A 21,100-nucleotide genomic window follows, 5' to 3' on the forward strand; every position below is an offset into this window, starting at 1 on the left:
GGTGGCTAATGCACGCACCAAAGCAAGTAATGAAAGTAGAAACGTAGAAAACATTGCCAATATAGAATAAACAATAAACCAAAAAAAACACCTGTTGTTTGTCCATGTGCTGTTTCTGCAGCTGTGAAAAGCGTCTTAAAAGTTAGACAAATAAATATCCTACCGATATTTCTCTGCGCGACACAAAGGAGTTATCTTTTTTTCCAGCAAGATGAGGAGAAGTTCAGTTGAATGGGACGCTGTGCTTGTATCTGCAGGCTTCTCCGTGCAATTACCTCCTTGAATCAGTGCTGGAAAATTCTTTCTTTCTTTCTTTCTTCATGTAGAACATGATAAGGGGGGATTTTTTTTGGATGAAGCGTCCTGTTTCTGCCTGCGCTCTTCAAAGGCACTGCACTCATCACCCGACCAGCTCCAGGCGTTAGGATTTGGAAAATAATAATAACACGAGCGGAAAAGTAAATGACATTACGTACTCACTGGGGGAAGATGGCCGGGGGAATCATGGTTTCCAATTTTAATTTACAGGTTTCTTTGTTATCACAGCTGTTGCTCCTTTTTTTAGCTCAAAGGTGAAAAAATGTTGAATTCTGACTCTCTGTTCAGTAATGAGCGCTTCTTCCAGGGCTCTGTGGAATACTCAATTCTGATTGGTTTCAAGGTATTTACAGCAGTTATAAAATTAATTTCAAATTGATCTTCAATGATACAAGCTCCTGATCACCCTGTCTCGGTGTTATTTTGCGATCATGACCGACAGGCTGCACATTATCCCCTACTTGGATAACCCACTTCCACTGTGTTCTGCTCTCCCCAGGCCCACTCTGATCGACATGAGCAAGGTGTACCGCCAGTCCAACCAGGAGAACCTGGAGCAGGCCTTCAGCGTGGCCGAGCGGGACCTGGGGGTCACCAGGCTGCTGGACCCCGAGGGTGAGGACGAGGGAAAACCACCGCAGTTAATTACCGGACTTGAATGATGAATTCATGCAGTGAGTTAAGCTTGCGAGTTCCTCATAATGTGTCGTTTCTCTTTTTTTAGACGTTGACGTTCCTCACCCGGATGAAAAGTCCATCATCACGTACGTCTCCTCTCTGTACGACGTTATTCCCCGAGTGCCGGACGTCCAGGACGGCGTCCAAGCCAACGTGAGTCTTGAGTTCCCGGAGCGTTTTTTTCTGCATTTCTAAAGAAGGTTGAGTGGGCATGGGCGTAAATGCCACCCAGACAATGTTCAAACGAAACCTACACCACTGGAGAGGTGGTGCAGATTTCCTCAGATACAGAAGGTTCTGGTGCTATAATGACATCAAGTCTGCTAAAAGTTTTCAATGAGATCAAATTACTAAAGGGGATATCAGTGTGGCGAATCTGGTCAAAAACAAAAAATAACACCATATGTTTTTTCAAGCGTTTTGAAACTCAAAATGCTTATTATGAGTCACTTTAATGTGTCAAACCCACAAAACCACCCACCACTTCCTCAAAGGTGTGGAGAGAGCAGAGCTGTCACAATTACTACATAGTCGCCTGACTGCAAGTGTTTGAGCAGATCGGGATTTGTTTCGTGTAAAATCGTTTGATGCCACAATCATACCTTTCCATCCAAATCTAAGGGAAAATTTTAAACCAATGTGGGAAATGTCACAATGAATAGTTGGGTCAATGAAAAAAAAAATTACACAAATGACACAAATTTTTGTGTACCGATGTTTAATGCCAATAAATGGCTATTCCGCGATAGGGAGACATCTATTATTACAGGTAAAAGAATTTGCCACCATAGTGGCATAAAATGAACCAAAAAAGACCAAAAAAGCCTTTGTCGAGAAAGGATCTACATGAAACTGACTCTCAAAGTCGCGAAAAGACATATTTGACCTTTTGAAAGATTCTGGAAAAGGCGATAACTTTGTTTTCATCTGAACTGATTGGCTGTCACATACTGTATGCACAAAATAAGCATATATGAAACGTCAGAGATAAAATGTTTCGGAAATGTCTCAATTCAAAAGTAGGTGCTTCATTTGACAGTGATTTTTGTTTAAGGGGTTATTTGTATATAAAAAAATCTAAATATGTGCACACATCTTCATCGTTCCCCATCCTTCCTCAATCCTTCTCCATCCATCTCCATTTTTCCTCTATCCTTCCCCGTCCTCCTCCACCCTCCAGGAGCTGGAGCTGCTCTGGCAGGAGTACTATGAGCTGGTCACCATGCTGCTGCAGTGGATCCGACACCACATCCTGGTCTTTGAGGAGAGGAAGTTCCCAACGAGCTACGAGGAGATCGAGGTGGGACCCGTCTCGTACATCCTTCCTCAGCGCCGGCTTGGGACGTCGCACATCGCTTGTCCTTCACCGTTGTTGATTTTGACTTCATCCATCCCGCTTGGTTCTCACCTGCAGGTTCTTTGGCGTCAGTTCCTGAAATATAAGGAAACGGAGCTGCCGGCCAAGGAGGCGGACAAGAACCGCTCCAAGCACATCTTCAAGTCGTTTGAGGTCAGTCTCAAATGCAGGATTCCAGTTGAACTGAAGGACGGGGGATAAGAGAAAAATACCTTTTTGGCCTCCAGATTCAGCTGAATAACATTCATAGAAGCAGTCTGTGTTGCAAATATAATTTCTTTAAGGAATTGAAACAAGTTTGCATTAAAAACTGTAAAAAGTGCTGCACATTTTTCTTTTCGTAATTTAATGTTTTGGAGTTTTCCATAATAAGAAAACAACCAAAATAAACAATTTTTTTTACAATATCCTATAATATCTTACATATAATGTCTTATTAAAGATAATAGCCGATAAATAAAAAAATGTTTTGCCTCAGAAATGGAACAAGTTCCTGATTTCTTCATATCGCCAGAACTTTTATGTGTTTTTTCTTTTATTTTAAGCATCGCTATAGTTTAAACGCATTATTATGCGTTCAATCGCATGTTTGGTGACTTTTTGGCCCTGGTCCTTTAGAGGGCGGTCCAGGCCGGACACATCAAGGTCCCGCCCGGCTTCCACCCCCTGGACGTGGAGAAGGAGTGGGGGCGTCTGCACGTGGCCATCCTGGAGCGAGAGCGCCTCCTTAGGACGGAGTTCGAGAGGTAAATAGAAACGTAAATAGAAAGAAATCGTGGTTGGACCGCCAGAGGCTCTGTGGCCGTGATGGTGACTCACATCGCCGCGATTAAGTCCACTTTGGTTAAAAAGAAGAAAGGGAAAAAGAGCGAAACTGAGATTCCATTGTAAAGTGGAAGGAAACACATGTCTGTGGAAGTCAACGCCCGATAACTCACCAAGAAACAGGCAACCCGATTGCCATGGCAACGATATTTGCAAATAAAATATAAAAAAAATGGTCATTTGGTTGTTATTCAAAGTGAGCGGAGGGGTGGGGCAGCTCGGGGAAAAGTGTCATGAGACTTTTAAGGGGAGATTTATATATATAAGAGATTTATTAAAACACTGTTCAGTATCATCACCATCACTGCACAGCAGAGCATCAGATCTAGATCTAGAGGAGGGGTCCTCTTCATCATGGCCTTCATGAATCACGCCTATGAACTGAGGTTTCTCTTTCACCAGAAAAGGGAGTAAGTGCTCTTTTTTTTTTTTTTTAACGTTTTAAAACGGGTTTCCATTGAATTGATGAACGGCACCTTCCGTGGGGTCAGTCAACCGCGGCATTTTTCCCACGATAAGGCCTCCAGGGTCCGACGTATAGCTGTATTTCCAGGCGTCTTTTCTTCCTCCCAAACGGGCTGTTAAACGTCTGACCCCTGACTTTTTTTTTTCCGTTTTTTTTTTTTTTTTTGTTTTGTTTTTAGGCTGGAGCGCCTGCAGAGGCTCGTCAGTAAGGTCCAGATGGAGTCCGGGGTGTGCGAGGAGCAGCTCAACCAGGTGGAAACGCTGCTGCAGACGGTGCGTTGAACACCTCCGACCAGACATGAAAAACACACACAAATGAAAGAATACCCAAATTATAACAGCGTGGTTGTCCGGGTGATCGTTGGATATTATATCCCACTAGACAACCCCAACAACGCAGAAATATGCAGCATGACTGGTGTCAGGAGTCGTTGGAGCAGTGCAGGGCTTTCTCGGTGCACTTTGGGCGCCACCTATTGACACTATCGCGGCGCTGCTTGGCGTGTGGATTGATTCATTGTGTGTGGACTGTTATATTGAAGCAGGGGTTCTCAAAGTAGGGTCCAGGGACCTCCAGTGGTCCTTACAGAGGTGCCAGGGGGTCCCTAGCCAAATAAGTTATAGATAAACTTTTCCATTATTTAATTTATGTAAGCACCGTTTAAAAATGTACAATGATGGCTGTTTTGATTGTAGTTTCACTGTTATCGCTCAGTCTTTGGTATATACTCTTAATATCCACCGATACAATTTTTCCCTGATAAGAAAAGTTTGAGAACCATTTTTTGAGACTGGAAAAGAAAGCCAACTGAGATGTTGATTAACATAGTTCCATGATTGCCCTTTTTTTTTAAAATTTTCAAACCCTTTCTTTCTCTATGTCTCAGGATGTGAGGATGCTGAGCTCGGGGAAACCCGCGCAGCACGCAGCGGAGATGGAGTCGGACTTGGAAAAGGCCGAAGGAATGATCCGATTCCTGTTCAACGACGTTCAACTGCTCAAAGACGGACGCCACCTGCAGGCCGAGCAGATGTATCGCAGGTCAGAAATACTTTATTATCGGGGTCCCGCCCGGAGGGCTAGAACCCTGTTGCTTTTGCTTGTATTTTATTATTTTTAATCATCTTTGTGTTTTTCGGGTTAAAAGTATCTGAAATACAGCAACTGCAGTACGCAGAGACATTGTTGAAGTCTCGTTAGAACCGGGACGTCTTTTTTTCCGGGATTTTACTGTAAGTAGAAGAACGTTGGCACTTATTGATTAGCGTGTAGAGTGGGTATAGAGCTGATATACTTAAAAACATGTCTAAAACGTCAACAATAACCGACAAAAAATAAGATGCTTCATTTAAAGTAAACATACACAACCCAACAAACACACTTTATTTATCCACAATTTATTTTCAAATCAAATAATCTTTTCCCACTGCACTATTAATAATAATAATAATAATAATAATAATAATAATATTGTCATATATAGTATTTATCAAGTCTTTTGTCCACTGCCTTCCAGAGTGTACCGTCTCCACGAGCGGCTGGTGAACCTGCGCAGTGAGTACAACCTGCGGCTCCGGTCCGGGGTGACCACCGTCCAGGTTCCCCAGGTCCAGAGCCAGAGTCAGAGCCACACGGTGCAGGTCCTGCGGCAGGCCCCCGTGAGGGTGCGGCCCGAGCTGGACGAGGTGACGCTGCGATACATCCAGGACCTGCTGGGCTGGGTGGAGGAGAACCAGCTCCGCGTGGACCAGGGCGAGTGGGGCTCCGACCTGCCCACTGTGGAGTCCCAGCTGGGCAGCCACCGAGGCCTGCACCAGTCCGTGGAGGAGTTCCGCTCCAAGATCGAGAGGGCCAAGGCGGACGAGGTACGCGCAGATCAAAATTAGACATCCACTCTGCTGCATTTCAATGCAGTCCTTTAGGGCAACCGTTTGAGTTAAATCTCTTTTTCGAAAACAGGAAACTCACAATGCAGTCTTATACGGAAAAAAATATTACAAATCTGCATTTTTGTCAGGGCTTTATTGATCCGCTGCTATGGACTAGAAACGGGAAGTGTTTCTGTTGTGTCGCTTTCTTCTGGCAACTGTTGTAGCAAAGTTACATTTGGGATGTTCTGCGGGAATTGCAAAAACGGACCTTTAAATATAATTCATTGTTATTCAAAACAACAATGCCTATAATGTGAGTTTCAGTTGTCGAAAAAGGAGATTTAACGTTTCTTTAAGGAATAAAATGTTGCCAATTGTAAATGATGGGAACCACAATTGTATTAAGGGCGGGGCTGAAAAATGACGAACCTACCCTTTAAGACAGAGTATGATGAACTCCCTGAAGGGGAAGCTAGTTTTGTCCTCAGTTTTGACGAGCTTCTTTGACCGCCCGTGCCCTGTCCGTGTCTCTGATAACTTTCCTTTTCTCCCAAACCAGAGTCAGGTCTCGCCCGCCAGCAAAGAAGCCTATCGTGAATATCTGGGGAAGCTGGAGCTGCAGTATGGAAAGCTCCTGGTAGGTTATCCAGAACTGTGGGGTAACTGTTCAGAAAATGCAAATAAGATCGTTGGTGTGAGTGAGATGATCAAGATTGTCAGCACTCAACTTTTTAGAGAACACGCAATGGTCGCCCGTAAACATCACGTACCACTGAAATATTTGTCAAAGGAACTCTAATTATCAAAATAATCATGTATTTATCGTGGCGTTCCACCCACAAATGGACCCGCCTGAGTCACGTTAAGAAGTTAATAAACTTTCTCCGAAATTTCGTGACAAGATGAAATGACAAAGCAAAGCACCTGCGGCAATATCCAACAACACCCTTTTACCGCAGAATACCTCCAAGGGCCGCCTCAGGAATCTGGAGCAGCTCCACGCCTTCGTCCTGGCGGCGACAAAGGAGCTGATGTGGCTGAACGAGAAGGAGGAAGAAGAAGTGAACTTCGACTGGAGCGAACGCAACTCCAACGTGACGGCCAAGAAGGACAACTACTCGGTACGCTGTCGGGGGTGAAATGATCAATGACCACCTTTGGTTTTTTTATAATTGTAATTTTTTTTTTTTTTTTTTTTTTGTCCCTTAAGCGAGGTCGAAATACAAATAGGATGACAGCGTGTTGGTAATTTTACAGTAGTTTCTAAAAAAAACAATTAAAATAAAATAAAAATTATATTTATATGACCCTGCATCAGTGATTTTGAAAGTGTGGGTTGCAGCAGCCGAGTGGTGCAAGAGAGCCGCCAAATCACTGGCAAACGATTTTAATGGCAGCTTTTATTAAGTTAAACTCATGTCGTGGTATTTATCAAATTGAAACTTTTAGACTTACTAAGAACTGATTTTACTGTATTTTTCTTTAAAATCTGGGGAACCACTATAATGACCCGGAAGAGAGGATCTTATTGAACGGTACATTGATCGCCACATTTTTGAGATTTTCAAGTGAGGCTGTGAGTCAGAAAAGGTTGGGACTACATCAGCATCTGGTTATAGTGTTTATAATGGTTATATTTAGTTTCTATGTTTTTTGTTTTTTTTTGGATCAGGGTCTGATGCGGGAGCTGGAGCTGAGGGAGAAGAAGATGAACCAGGTCCAGGCCACAGGAGACAAGCTGCTGAGGGACGAACACCAAGCCAGGAAGACCATAGAGGTAGGAAGGCACATGACGGACCACGCCTACTGCTGTTCACTACAAAACATGGTTTCATGATCATCCTAGTGTCGTATTTTTTAAACACTTTATCTTTAACAGTTAGATATTACTTCCTACTATTACAACACACTGGATACCACATTAAAAAAAAAAAAAAAAAAAAGTACTTTATACGGTATCATTATTTTAAACAATGAGATGTTTTCTCCTTCAGGCCTTCACTGCTGCTCTGCAGACCCAGTGGAGCTGGATCCTTCAGCTCTGCTGCTGCATCGAGACGCACCTCAAGGAAAACACGGCCTACTTCCAAGTACGTCTCAGATCAGATAACACTTCCTTAATCCCTGGGGGTAAATTCTGTTCTATTCTATTCTGTGTATTTAAGGTGTCAAAATAATTATAAATGATTCATATTATATAATTTATTATTAATAAATTAATAATTTATATATATATAGATATATAATTTGAAGAACACATTCTACAATATGCCGTTATGTAAAATGTCAGTATTTTTTTTAATGGGTTTTGTTTTGTTCAAAGCTACAGGTTGATGTTCTAATTTTAAAACAGTTTATGACCACTCGCCATTTTTCAGTTGTCAATGCATAATTGTACATGGTACATATTTAACCGGCTATTTTCTTTTTGAGGGGGTGGGAGTGAGTATTCAGCCATGCAATAGTAAAGTAAAAAAAAAAAAGACATTCAGCGGTACCCTCTCCGTCCACCGTCCAGTTTTTCTCCGACGTGAAGGAGGCGGAGGAGAGGCTGAAGAAGATGCAGGAGACGATGAGGAGGAAGTACACGTGCGACCGCTCCATCACTGTCACGCGGCTCGAGGATCTGCTGCAGGACGCAGCCGTTAGTATTTTATTACATTGTTGATTCACAACTACTATCTGTCTGTCTATCTGTCTGTCTGTCTATCCATCCATCCATCCATCCATCCATCCATCACCACTCTGAGTCTATACTGTACCTCGCTCTCTCTCTGTCTCTCTTTATATCTATACCTCTCTCGATATGTCTATTCTGTTCTCTCTTTCTATCTATACCCCTCTATCTATCTGCCTGTCAATCACAATCTGTTTTTCTTGTTGTTCTCTCAGGATGAGAAGGAGCAGCTGAAGGAGTTTAAAACCCACTTGGACGGTCTGAGCCAGCGCGCCAAGAACGTGATCCAGCTGAAACCCCGAAATCCGGCCACCGCCATCAAGGGCAAGCAGCCCATCCAGGCCGTGTGCGACTTCAAGCAGATGGAGGTGAGAGAAGCTCCAGCGGAAAACCACAGGAATTTCAAGAAATTCACCAAAACATTTACCCCGAAAAACTCTGTTCTCCTCCAGATCACGGTCCACCGGGGGGACGAGTGCGCTCTGCTCAGTAACTCTCAGCCGTTCAAGTGGAGGGTTCTCAATGACAAGGGCAGCGAGGCCACGGTGCCGTCCGTCTGCTTCCTGGTTCCTCCCACCAACAAGGAGGCGGTGCACGCTGTGGCCGGGTAGGTTTTAACGCCTCTTAATCATTTATCGTTAAAGTGGTAATCCGTGAGATTATTTTGTCAAAATAATCTCATATTTGATACTTTATTTAGTGAGCACTTTATTAGAAACAGCCATTCAATGTACTTGCGTTATCCGTGTGGTGGCGGGGTCCGGCACGGGTCGGTACACTCAAGAAGTGAAAGGCGGTGAATTTGATAAAGGAGCAAAGCTAGTTGAGGTCAGTAAAACTGTCAATATGGGATGGAGAAAAAATTATATAAAATGCCTTTACAGTACCTTATTAAAGGGATGATTTGACATCAACCCCCAGTTCTACAGTATAACCTCAAACAGATGAGGAAAAGCACCAAAAAAAAAAAAAAAAAAAGTATAAAAGGTGTGAAAATAGAAAAGGGCACAGGAAGGAGGTTTCTCCCTTTTAACGGCAGCCGCTGAGCGATCAGACATATTTTGGCTAAAGAACCAATAAATGCTGCCAGGTTTTTATATAATTATAGTCATCGTCATCATTGCATCAGTGGCCATAAATCGTGTGGTGATAGATCTTTTATAATGATCCTGAGTCCTTTAATGACCACTACAGAAAGAGCACTGATCTCGTTTTTTATCATTCACTTATCATCAAATTAAATTCAAATGGGACAGATTTTAAAACCGTAAATGAAGACGGTCCAGAAATGTTCAGTAGCCGGTTTAAATCCGTGTTTAATTAATTCTAAAGATTGAAGTATGAAATTCCAATGCTTGTTTTCATTTTGTGTCTGGCATCGTCCAACATAAAATGTATTTTACATTAACAAAAACAAAATTAGACAAAAGACAAGAAGAACATTATTTTTTAAGGGTGCTATACCCTACTGGACCACTAGAGCGCATATAAATCCATTTGGCCTCTGACTTTAGGGGTCTTATGAATTTGGCAATTTTATGAATTTGGCAATTTGACTTTTTGTGTCTATTTAATCCTTCTTTCCTCCCACCGTGTCTTTTTGTTTTATGCCATGTTACGTTTTATTTTCTATCTTTCCTCAGACTGGACGGCAACCTGCAGAGGCTTCTGACCATGTGGCAGACCATGCACGTGGACATGAAGAGCCTGTTGTCATGGCAATACCTGATGAGAGACATCCACATCATCAAATCCTGGAACATCACCATGGTAACCGCATGAAACACCTTGATAACCTCAGGCCATTTTGCAATCGCAATAATTAATGCACGCTCTCTTATTTTTGCCAGAGTTTTTGCAATTTAGCAAAATTACCACGACTTTTACAAATTGAATGTAGCCATCAGTCGAATCATGCATTTTTTAATTGCTTCACAAAGTTCACAATAATAATTACAATCACATAAAAACCCCCACAAAATCCCGTAGAGACTGATTTTCTCTTACAAAAGTTTCCCTGAACGCTGCCCCTCCACGCTGGTCCTCACTCCTTCCCTCTCTCGCTCCGTCGGCGCAGTTCAAGACCCTGAAGGTGGAGGAGTACCGTCTGGCCCTAAGGAACCTGGAGCTGCACTACCAGGACTTCCTGCGGGACAGCCAGGACTCGCAGCTTTTCGGGGCGGAGGACCGCATGCAGGTGGAGGCGGGCTACAACAGGTCCAGCCAGCACTACAACACGCTGGTTAGCAACGTGGAGCAAGGTGGGGTCTGCATCCAAACATCATTAGAAAACACATCCACATTCCATTCCTTTTATTTTATCACCAATATAGTACATGCAGCACCCAGGGTGACTGCAGGTCCTTAAAAAGTATGAATTCTTCTTCTTAAATTCAGTTTTATTAATATCAGGCCTTAAAAGTCATCTGATTCTGATGGGTCAATTTGTCAGTTACTTTTGAATAATGATCACTGATCTGTTAATAATGACCGTTGACAAGGGCAACCACTGCTCCAGCTGGATTCACGTCCCTTGCGTCACTCCACATACATACTGATGATAACACTAGCTGGCGGCGCCATCCTCTGACGCTACATGGCAACTACAATGAAAGACGAGATGAATGTAGACTCAAAATGAGTCGACTTCTTCTCCACCAGAGTTGACATTTCTTATGTTATAAAACCATAAACCTAATAATTGAGAGACGATTGGTCCAAAAATGGGTGTTAAAGTATTACCTCGAGCTCTCTCATACCTGCAGGCACCCTGGCAGCACACCCATTTTACCTTGAATGTATTTTCTGCGACGCATACATTCATGTGATTCGGTCGATGCATTCATTCCCATTGTTGTCAGTGTTTGACGGTTTAATTCGTATTTCAGGCTGTGTGGCTCCAGTCGCAGGTAAGGTGCTCGGTGGATTATTATTTTTTTGGCTGTCTGCAGCTGTGGCCGTTGTGCTGTGTTGTTCCATTTCTCCGTCTCCACCTCCATCCTAATCATCCACGACTTCATCTAAATCACCATCACCGATTCCCGTCTCCTCTCTAACGTCCCCTCTCATTGCATTCTTTTGTCACAAGCATGGGTTTGTTTGCTAACGTTTTCTCCCATTCGGAATCAATAAAAGATATGGATTATAATCAATACGGAGCCAATTCCAGTAAGCATGAAGTATGATTTGTGCTATATTTTACTGTGTACCTCGTGAATCGTACGCACTAATCCTGCTGAAGCCTCAGCAAAATGAATTAATCCTAAATAACATAATTTCAGTGAATTTTTCCGTGAAACTCCTCATTTGTACTTACTTTTCCAGTGGTTCATAATGCCAAATTCAGGAGTTAAAAGTCCTGTTTCCATGTTTTTCCTCCAGCCATGCACCGATGCGGCTCATTTGACTGAGCTGGACCCCTGGGTTGATGCTTATCAGCAAATCAACATCTGCCAGTGGAATTTTACTTTCTGAACCTGGATTTTCCACCTGTTGTCAATATGTGATTAAAAGTGGGTTTTCTTCTAGATGCCTTTGGTATCCAAACAAACCAAATTCCATGTCTTCCGTCCGTCCAGGCGAGCAGGATGAGTCCGTGTGCAGGACCTACCTGTCCAAGCTGAAGGACCTGCGCCTTTGTTTAGAGGGCTGTGAGAGTCGCACCGTCACTCGACTCCGCCAGCTGGTCGACAAGGAGCCGCTCAAAGCCTGCGCACTGAAGACCGCAGAGCAGATGGTTCGTTTAAGATCATCAGGAAAAAAAACGTGTTGATTCCTCGCAATATGCCCGAGAATATCGATGGATTTTCCGGTGGATTTCTGCGCTAAGTCCATCTTATTAGTCAAACTGCATATCTGTTCTCTAACACAAAATATTTCTGGATTTCTGGATGACAGAAAGTCCAGTCGGAACTCGAGGGTTTGAAAAAAGACCTGAACAACATGGCGGAGAAGACGGAGGAGGTTCTGGCCTCACCGCAGCAGTCCAGCACCGCCCCAATACTGCGCTCCGAGCTCGACTTCACCCTTAAGAAGATGGAGCATGTTTATAGCCTGTCAACCGTCTACCTAGACAAGTAAGCCTCACTGTCACTGGAGGATGTTTATAGCCTATCAACCACCTACCTAGACAAGTAAGCCTAACAAACACAGCCGTCACAGATATTTACACTTCATTAGCTGGTGTTGGTGTAGTGCCGGATCAGTGGATCAGTTGAGATAGAGTTTGGACTCCCCTCTAATGTCTTCTTGTTCCCCTCAGGCTGAAGACCATCGATTTGGTGATCCGAAGCACCAAAGAGGCAGAGGACACGCTGAAGAGCTACGAGACCCGTCTGCGGGAAGTGAACAACGTGCCGCCCAATGAAGAGGAGGTGGAGAACTACCGCAGCCAGCTGAAGGTATTTCCTAAATGAAAATGTGGAGGCGGGTGTGTGAGATTTCTTCTAATTTAGTTAGACCTTTAGTTAGTCCATGAAATATAGAAAAATAAATATCTGGACTTTATACAATTAATTTTAATTTGCAATTACATTTTATTGGTGAATGTATCATTAATACATAAAGGCACAGGAAAAAGGATCCACTAAGCATTTCCAGTTTTAACCCTCGACCCACCCACAAACTTGCTTTGACCTTACAGACAATAATAAAATAATAATTAAAAAACAACAAATAACATTTTTTTTGTTCTTATGTTCCTTTTTTCTCTTTACGTTTATATTTTCTTTATTATTTTATTTACATAATAAAATACTATTTATTATCATTCAATGAGGATTCAATAAGGATGTACAAATGCTGAATCAAACATTCATACAAAAATGACTTAGTGAAAATGAAATTTCGTTCCCCCCTCTGCCGTCCCTTCCTCCCCTAGAAAATGCGGGCCGAGGCCGAGGCCGACCAGGAGGTGTTTGACCAGCTGCAGGACGAACTGAAGAAGGCGTCGGCCATCAATGAGCGCATGACCCGCGTGCACAGCGAGCGCGACGTGGACCTGGAGCACTTCCGGACGCTGGCGGCCACCCTGCTGGAGCGCTGGCAGGCCGTCTTCGTGCAGATGGAACTGAGGCAGCGTGAGCTGGCGATGCTGGGACGCCAGATGAAGTCCTATCACCAGAGCTACGATTGGCTGATCCACTGGCTGAGAGACGCACAGCAGAAGCAGGAGGGGATCCAGGCTGTTCCCATCGGAGACAGCAAGGCCCTCAAGCAGCAGCTGGAGCAGGAGAAGGTATCTAAGATTGATAGATGGATGGATGAATGGATGGATGCAGAGATCTTAGCTGTTCCTATCCAAAACAGCTGGGGCTTCAAGAAACAGCTGGAGCAGGTGAAGGTATTTTGATATAGATGGATAGATAACTCCAATGCATATCAAGCGAGCCCATGTGGGGCTACGACCCCACAGTCGACCTGCTAAGTTTGAAGTATATTGTAAAAAAAAAAGATGAAAATAAAGAGAGAAAGAGTTTGTATTGTGCAACTTATATGATCTATATATATTTTTTTAATCAATTGCAGGAACTGCTAGAGGAGATTGAGAAGAACAAAGACAAGGTGGAAGATTGCCAGAAGTATGCCAAGGGATACATAGATGCAGTCAAGGTTTGTACTGTTGGCATTGTTCTTGAAGAAAATAGAATTTTACTCTTTAACTTGATCTGCGTTGAATTGACTAGGTTTTTTCTTCAGGATTACGAGCTGCAGGTGGTGACTTACAAAGCGCTCCAGGATCCTATCACATCGCCTCTGAAGAAAGCCAAGATTGAGTCTGTGTCCGACGATATCATTCAAGAGGTACAATTTAAAAACATGACAGTAATCTCTTCTCAATATCCTCTCCAAGGCGAAGGATTATGTGCTGTACTTAAGTGAAGACTTTATTTGCATCAGTCTAAAAATTATTTCAACATTTTCAAGGTTCATGGTTTTTATTGTCATAAGCAAAACAAAGCCAAAACAGCATGGAAGCAGATATTGTTGGCTATGAAATTCTTGTACATAAATCAATATATGTTATAAATTTTAATCTATAGTAATCTAGATTATATATATCTTATCTTATATATCTACATTATATATATTGTATATTATAAATACATCAAATGCATTATTATACATAGAGCCAGGCCCAATGTAAAGTATATCAATCATATATATAAATAAAAAAAACATGAAGAATAAATATATATATATATATATATATATATTTTTTTTTATCTATATAATATATAAATGCATGTAAACAATTTTTATAATGTACATAAGCCATATTTTAAGCCATATGAACTCTTTATTTACTGAGAAAATAGCAACATTTTGAGAAAATAATTCAATCAAAAACAAAACCTTATGTTCTGCTGGGATCTGTTATGAGCCTGAAACAAAGAAATAACAGAATTGTTATTGGTGTTGGAAAAGAAAAGCATTTTAAGAAGTATACGTATATCCAAAAATAATGTGTTTGATTAAAATGTTGAACTAATCTGTTCGATGCACTGCCTTTCAGTACGTTACCCTGAGAATGCGCTACAGTGAACTGATGACTCTGACAAGCCAGTACATCAAATTCATCATCAACACACAGCGCCGCCTGGAAGACGAAGAGGTAATTACTCCCACCTCAAAGACTTTAAACTGCATTAACAAAAAGAATGATGCCCAAAACCCTGTTATTTATTATTATTATTAATAATAGTTATTATTATTATTATTAATAATAATAATAATAATAATAATAATAATAATAATAATAATAATAATTATTATTATAATTATAATTATAATACAGATACTCCTCACTTTACGACCTACCTATTCAATGACCGTTCAGACTTACGACCAGCCTTCTGACCAGTCTGTATTGTACGCTTTATATACTATATACACTATATACACTATATATACTATATACACTATATACATCTTATCTCATCACCACTCTCAGTCTCAAACCAGTCTCAGTCTGTTAGTATTCACTACACTAGCGTTCGCAATGGCCACGCCCCCTTACCGTGAAATAACACGGGTCGTCGCTTATCGACCAGTTCATTAAAAAATCTGGTCCTAGGAACGGAGCTCAGTTGCTAAGTGAGGAGTACCTGGACTGATAATAATGTATGGGAAATCATTTGTCATTATTTATCAAACAGTACCAGAATGTTGGCTCTTATAATTGGGATACCGTAAATTTGAAAACACGATTGATTGTGGAACAAAACAATTGTTGGAGTACCCGAAGTGTTGCACACTCTTACATCCAGTAGTACTATGTGACAAACCAAGGGGTCTGGTTCAGCCGTGGCTTAATCATGGCTTCCTTCCGGCGGCCGCACAGCTGCCCCAAATTGCCCCGAATCAGTGCCCACGCGGCACTGATCGGCGCAGGCATTTTTCTTAATGTTTGTCTGTCTTGCAGAGAGGTATCGGTGCACAGGCTCGTCAGCCAGCCAGGATCCAGAGTGGAGCGTCATTCCTCCTCCGCCCAGACTGATTATTATTGTTTATTATTTACCTTTTTTGCCTGCGAGCCCGAGTCCCTGTTTCGGCGCCACTTGTTTGAGTCTCTACTCACACGTACGGGTTGAGTGAGGGAGACAGAGTCGATCTGGCAGTGGGGCGCCGTCATGACGAGAGTTTTATTATAATAATGAACGAAAAGGCTCGCTGGCAAAAAGGATAAATAATAAACAATAATAATCTCGGCGCAGGAGGAATGACGCCCCACTCTGGCTGCTGGTCAGCTGACGAGCCCGTGCGCCAATCCCCCTCTGCAAGACAGACAAACATCAAGAAAACTCCCTGCCGTGTGGCGCTGATTTGGCCAATCCGGGCAGTTGTGTGGCCGCGGGAAGGAAGCCACGCTACCGTCTGCGACCGGGGCTGAACCACGCCCCTTGGTCAGCCACGTACTATTATAGGACTCGTATAATAGTTGATGAAGTAATAGTCCTGCAAGTATTGATCATGCTGATTTGGCATTGGTAGGAGGCAACAGATTTTTATTTTAGTCACATTTTCCAACTGCTTGTCCCATTCTTTTAATATTTTTCTTTTTATATATCCAATTATTCTTGAAAAGACAAATTTGCAGTGATTGATACGCTTTGGCTTTGCTCGCTACCTGCTCAGATTTATGCTGAAAATAACTAGATTTTGTTTTTTCCTACTTTCTAACTTTACATTTTCTTTGCTTTTTTTAAACCGCTCGCCAGTGCTTTGTCATGATGAATATTCGTAACCCCCCCCCCTCCCATAAAAGCAGGTATTTACAAAAAAGCAGAACCCCTGTCTCTCCATCATCTTTCTATACATCAGACTTTGTGTTTCTCTTTGAAGAGAAGGTTGAGGATTTTAACGGGCCTATTGTTTGTTATTAATCAGCATTAAAGTCGTTTAGGTTATATAAAGGTATAAAGGTTTCCTGTTTTTTTGGGGGGGTTGTTTTTTTTGGGTTCAGGGGACTTGATTTAATCTATTGGAGTATAATTAACTTGTTTTTAGGTTTCCACATATTCTGAAGCTTCCCTTTAGATCTAGATAGATGGTCTGTCATACCCGATAAATGAAATGCTTCACATTTTGAACAACTGCTAAAAAACATCTCTAGGTGTTTGCGAAACTTATTTAGTGCATCTTGATATTAGATTTGAGTTTTGCACATTTCACTTGAATATCAGGTCATTTTGTGAGCCATGTCATCTGAAAACCATGCTTTTTATACTATATATATATTCCTGTTACTAACTGTTTAGTGGCTGCTTTACTAAATCATTGGCGTCTTAGTTCCTGTATGTAATTCTGTTTGAATGTTGCAAATAAGTTATTTTTCCACTACTGCTCACTACTATTATATAACGCTCACTATGAATAGATAATAGATAATATATAAAAAATAGAATTTTAAAATGATGACATTACACACAGAGCAGCTCCATGCAAACTGTTTAATTATCAATCATGGAAATCAATAAAATCAAAAAGCTGAGCTGCATGAAGATATTAGAAGTTAGGTGGTAGTGTTGTGCCGTGCTGTGAAGTAAAGTCTCATTTTGTGTGCCATACAGTAAACGAACATGACAAAGCATTTCCCAATACAGTATTTTTTTTTTTTATCCCTGAGTGAAAACATTTTTTAAATTGTTCTATTACCACTTTGATAATTAAGTTCAATGTCTTAACACTTAAATCACTAACAATGTTTTGTTCTCGTTTGCCCCATTCTTATCTCCTACTAACGCAGAGGGCTACTGAAAAATTAAAGGAGGAGGAGAAAAGGAAGATGGCCGAAATACAGGCCGAGTTAGAGAAACAAAAGCAGCTGGCAGATGCGCACGCTAAAGCTGTGGCCAAAGCCGAGAAAGAAGCCCAGGAACTAAAGCTGAAAATGAAAGATGAGGTCGGAAAGAGGCAGGACGTGGCGGTGGATGCCGAAAAACAAAAGCAAAACATACAGCTGGAGCTCCATCAGCTGAAGAGCCTTTCCGAGCAGGAAATCAAGTCCAAGAACCAGCAGGTAGAGGAAGCCCTGATGAGCCGCACCAAGATAGAGGAGGAGATCTACATCATCCGAATTCAGCTGGAGACTACATTAAGGCAGAAGGCCATGGCCGAGGCTGAGCTGCAGCAGCACAGAGACAAGGCTGTCGAGGCTGAGAAGCAGCGCAAATCCACCCAGGATGAGGCAGAGAGGCTCCGCAAGCAGGTGACCGAAGAGACCCAGAAGAAGAGAAATGCGGAGGAGGAGCTAAAGCGCAAATCTGAGGCGGAGAAAGAGGCTGCCAAGCACAAGCAGAAAGCCCTAGATGACCTTCAGAAATTCAAAATGCAGGCCGAGGAGGCGGAAAGGCGCATGAAGCAGGCCGAGGAAGAGAAACTGAGGCAGGTCAAGTTAGTCGAGGAGGTGGCGCAGAAATCTGCCGCCACGCAGCTGCAAAGCAAACGCACGGCTTTGGATGAAAAGGCTACTAAACTGGAGGAGTCCCTGAAGAAAGAACAGGGCACAGTCCTTCAGCTGCAGCAGGCGGCCGAGAAGCTGAAGCAGCAACAAGATGAAGCAAACAAGGCCAGAGAGCAAGCAGAGAAGGAGCTGGAGACATGGAGACAGAAAGCCAACGAGGCACTGCGCTTGAGGCTTCAGGCTGAGGAAGAAGCCCACAAAAAGAGCCAGGCGCAGGAGGAGGCAGAGAGGCAGAAGGTTGAGGCTGAAAGAGATGCCAAGAAAAAAGCCAAAGCAGAAGATGCTGCACTCAAACAAAAGGAAAATGCAGAAAGGGAACTGGAAAAACAGAGGCAGCTGGCAGAGCAAACAGCCCAGCAAAAGCTGTCAGCAGAGCAAGAATGCATACGCATAAAGGCCGACTTTGAGTACGCCGAGCAACAGAGGACGTTGCTGGATAATGAGCTCCAGCGCCTTAAAAATGAGGTGAATGCTGCTGAAAATCAGAGAAGACAACTGGAAGATGAGCTGGCTAAAGTCAGAAGTGAGATGGATGTTCTACTTCAGATGAAAATGAAAGCTGAGACAGAGTCAATGTCCAGCTCAGAAAAAAGCAAACAGCTCCTTGAATCAGAGGCGCTCAAGATGCGACAAGTTGCCGAAGAGGCGGCGAGGCTGCGATCAGTGGCTGAGGAGGCTAAAAAGCAGAGGCAGGTGGCAGAGGAAGAGGCAGCTCGACAAAGAACTGAAGCTGAAAAGATACTCAAGGAAAAACTGGCTGCCATTAACGAGGCAACTCGTCTTAAGACAGAGGCAGAGATTGCGCTGAAAGATAAGGAGGCAGAAAATGAAAGACTCAAGAGAAAAGCAGAAGAGGAGGCATATCAAAGAAAGCTGCTGGAAGACCAAGCCACGCAGCACAAGCAGGACATAGAGGAAAAAATCACACAGCTGAAGAACTCCTCTGACTCTGAGCTAGAGAGGCAGAAGAAGATCGTGGAAGAAACCCTCAAGCAAAGGAAGGTGGTCGAAGAGGAGATTCACATCATCAAAATCAACTTTGAGAAAGCGTCGAAAGGCAAGTTGGATTTGGAGAAGGAGCTGAATAAGCTGAAGAGCACCGCGAAGGAGACACAGCAGAGCAAACTCAAAGCCGAGGAAGAGGCAGAGAAGATGAAAAAGCTTGCTTCGGAGGAGGAGAAGAAGAGGAAAGAGGCCGAGGAAAAAGTGAAAAGGATCACAGCAGCAGAGGAAGAGGCGGCTCGACAACGCAAAGTTGCGCAGGATGAAGTAGAACGCCTTAAAAAGAAAGCAGCGGAAGCCAACAAACACAAAGAGGAGGCTGACAAAGAGGCAGAGAAACAGATCGTTCTAGCCAAACAGGCAGCACAGAAGTGCAGTTCTGCGGAACAGAAAGCGCAAGAGGTTCTCAGCAAGAAGAAAGAGGACACTCTCGCTCAGGACAAACTAAAAGCAGAGTTTGACGATGCCAAGAAACTTGCTCAGGCTGCCGAGAAAGCCAAAGACAAGGCAGAGAAAGAAGCTGCCTTACTCCGTCAGAAAGCAGAGGAGGCGGAAAAACAGAAGAAAGCCGCGGAGGACGAAGCCGCCAAACAAGCCAAAGCTCAACAGGATGCAGAGAGACTCAGAAAGGAAGCAGAGCAGGAGGCTCTGAAGCGAGCAGAGGCAGAGGCAGCAGCTCTGGAACAGAAGCGACAGGCTGATGCAGAGATGGCCAAGCACAAAAAACAAGCTGAACAAACTCTGAAGCAGAAAACTCAGGTTGAGAAGGAACTTACAAAGGTTAAACTGCAGCTGGATGAGACCGACAAACAGAAATCACTCCTGGATGAGGAGCTGCAGCGCCTGAAGGATGAAGTGAATGACGCTGTTAAACAAAAGGCCCAGGTAGAGGATGAGCTGTCTAAAGTCAAGATTCAGATGGAGGAGCTGTTGAAGCTCAAGTTGAAAATTGAAGAGGAAAACAAGCGCCTCAGTAAGAAAGACAAGGATAAAACACAGAAATTCCTTGCAGAGGAGGCCGAGAAAATGAAAAGCCTAGCGGAGGATGCTGCGAGGCTCAGTGTGGAAGCGCAGGAAACAGCTAGACAAAGGCAGATTGCGGAATCTGACCTTGCTGAACAGAGAGCCCTGGCAGAGAAAATGTTAAAGGAGAAGATGCAGGCTATCCAAGAGGCTACCAAGTTGAAAGCTGAGGCTGAGGAGCTCCAGAAACAAAAGAAGCAAGCACAGGAAAAAGCTCACAAACTACTGGAGGACAAACAACTGATGCAGCAGCGCCTTGATCAGGAGACAGAAGGCTTCCAGAAATCACTCGATGCAGAGCGTAAGAGGCAGCTTGAAGTTTCAGCTGAAGCAGAACAACTGAAACTGAGGGTGAAGGAGCTCAGCATCGCTCAGGCCAAGGCAGATAAGGAGGCTAAAAAGTTCAAGAAGCAGGCAGATGAAATCAAAGCTCGTCTTCAGGAGAAAGAAAAGCAAACTGGAGATAAAGTTGTAGTAGAGCAGTTGGAAGTCCAGAGACTGCAGAGCACCAAAGAAGCTGATGAGTTACGCAAAGCTATTGCTGACCTTGAGGAGGAGAGGGAAAAGTTGAAAAAAGAGGCAGAGGATCTTCACAATAAGTCTAAAGAGGTATTGTGATATAAATTAACATTTAATACACACAACCCTTTAAAATTTACAGTAACCTTACAAAATTTTCTCAGTGCCAAAAAATACACTAATAATCCAATGATAATAATAATAATTCCTGCAATTTTAATAAAGTAACAGCATTACAATTTATAGGAATGTCATTCAAAACCTAAGTATTAATGTTAATAGCAATTCCACGTGTCTCGTGTATATATATATATATATATGTATATATATATATATATATATATATATATATACACAAATATATATACACATATGTTCAATGTTTGCTGTGTTTTATTGA

The 21,100-nt window shown here is 42.8% G+C and overlaps 1 protein-coding gene across 4 annotated transcripts in view; it reads left to right on the forward strand.

Annotated features, from left to right (window-relative positions):
* pleca (plectin a) overlaps positions 1 to 21,100 on the forward strand; it is a 51,257-nt gene that overhangs the window by 21,908 nt on the left and 8,249 nt on the right. For all 4 annotated transcript variants that reach the window (XM_080003980.1, XM_080003979.1, XM_080003977.1 and 1 more), the window contains 26 exons: positions 818 to 933; positions 1,043 to 1,149; positions 2,177 to 2,296; positions 2,411 to 2,506; positions 2,972 to 3,099; positions 3,823 to 3,916; positions 4,531 to 4,685; positions 5,161 to 5,509; positions 6,075 to 6,152; positions 6,475 to 6,636; positions 7,188 to 7,292; positions 7,510 to 7,605; positions 8,034 to 8,159; positions 8,408 to 8,560; positions 8,645 to 8,799; positions 9,836 to 9,962; positions 10,270 to 10,453; positions 11,081 to 11,101; positions 11,771 to 11,928; positions 12,090 to 12,268; positions 12,454 to 12,592; positions 13,072 to 13,428; positions 13,719 to 13,802; positions 13,890 to 13,994; positions 14,707 to 14,805; positions 17,440 to 20,790. In XM_080003980.1, coding sequence (XP_079860106.1) covers positions 818 to 933; positions 1,043 to 1,149; positions 2,177 to 2,296; positions 2,411 to 2,506; positions 2,972 to 3,099; positions 3,823 to 3,916; positions 4,531 to 4,685; positions 5,161 to 5,509; positions 6,075 to 6,152; positions 6,475 to 6,636; positions 7,188 to 7,292; positions 7,510 to 7,605; positions 8,034 to 8,159; positions 8,408 to 8,560; positions 8,645 to 8,799; positions 9,836 to 9,962; positions 10,270 to 10,453; positions 11,081 to 11,101; positions 11,771 to 11,928; positions 12,090 to 12,268; positions 12,454 to 12,592; positions 13,072 to 13,428; positions 13,719 to 13,802; positions 13,890 to 13,994; positions 14,707 to 14,805; positions 17,440 to 20,790 — 6,844 coding nt within the window. The remainder of the gene's footprint in view (positions 1 to 817; positions 934 to 1,042; positions 1,150 to 2,176; positions 2,297 to 2,410; positions 2,507 to 2,971; positions 3,100 to 3,822; positions 3,917 to 4,530; positions 4,686 to 5,160; positions 5,510 to 6,074; positions 6,153 to 6,474; positions 6,637 to 7,187; positions 7,293 to 7,509; positions 7,606 to 8,033; positions 8,160 to 8,407; positions 8,561 to 8,644; positions 8,800 to 9,835; positions 9,963 to 10,269; positions 10,454 to 11,080; positions 11,102 to 11,770; positions 11,929 to 12,089; positions 12,269 to 12,453; positions 12,593 to 13,071; positions 13,429 to 13,718; positions 13,803 to 13,889; positions 13,995 to 14,706; positions 14,806 to 17,439; positions 20,791 to 21,100) is intronic.

The sequence above is a fragment of the Zeus faber genome (genome assembly GCF_960531495.2).
Source record: "Zeus faber genome assembly, chromosome: 1".
Lineage (NCBI taxonomy): Eukaryota > Metazoa > Chordata > Actinopteri > Zeiformes > Zeidae > Zeus > Zeus faber.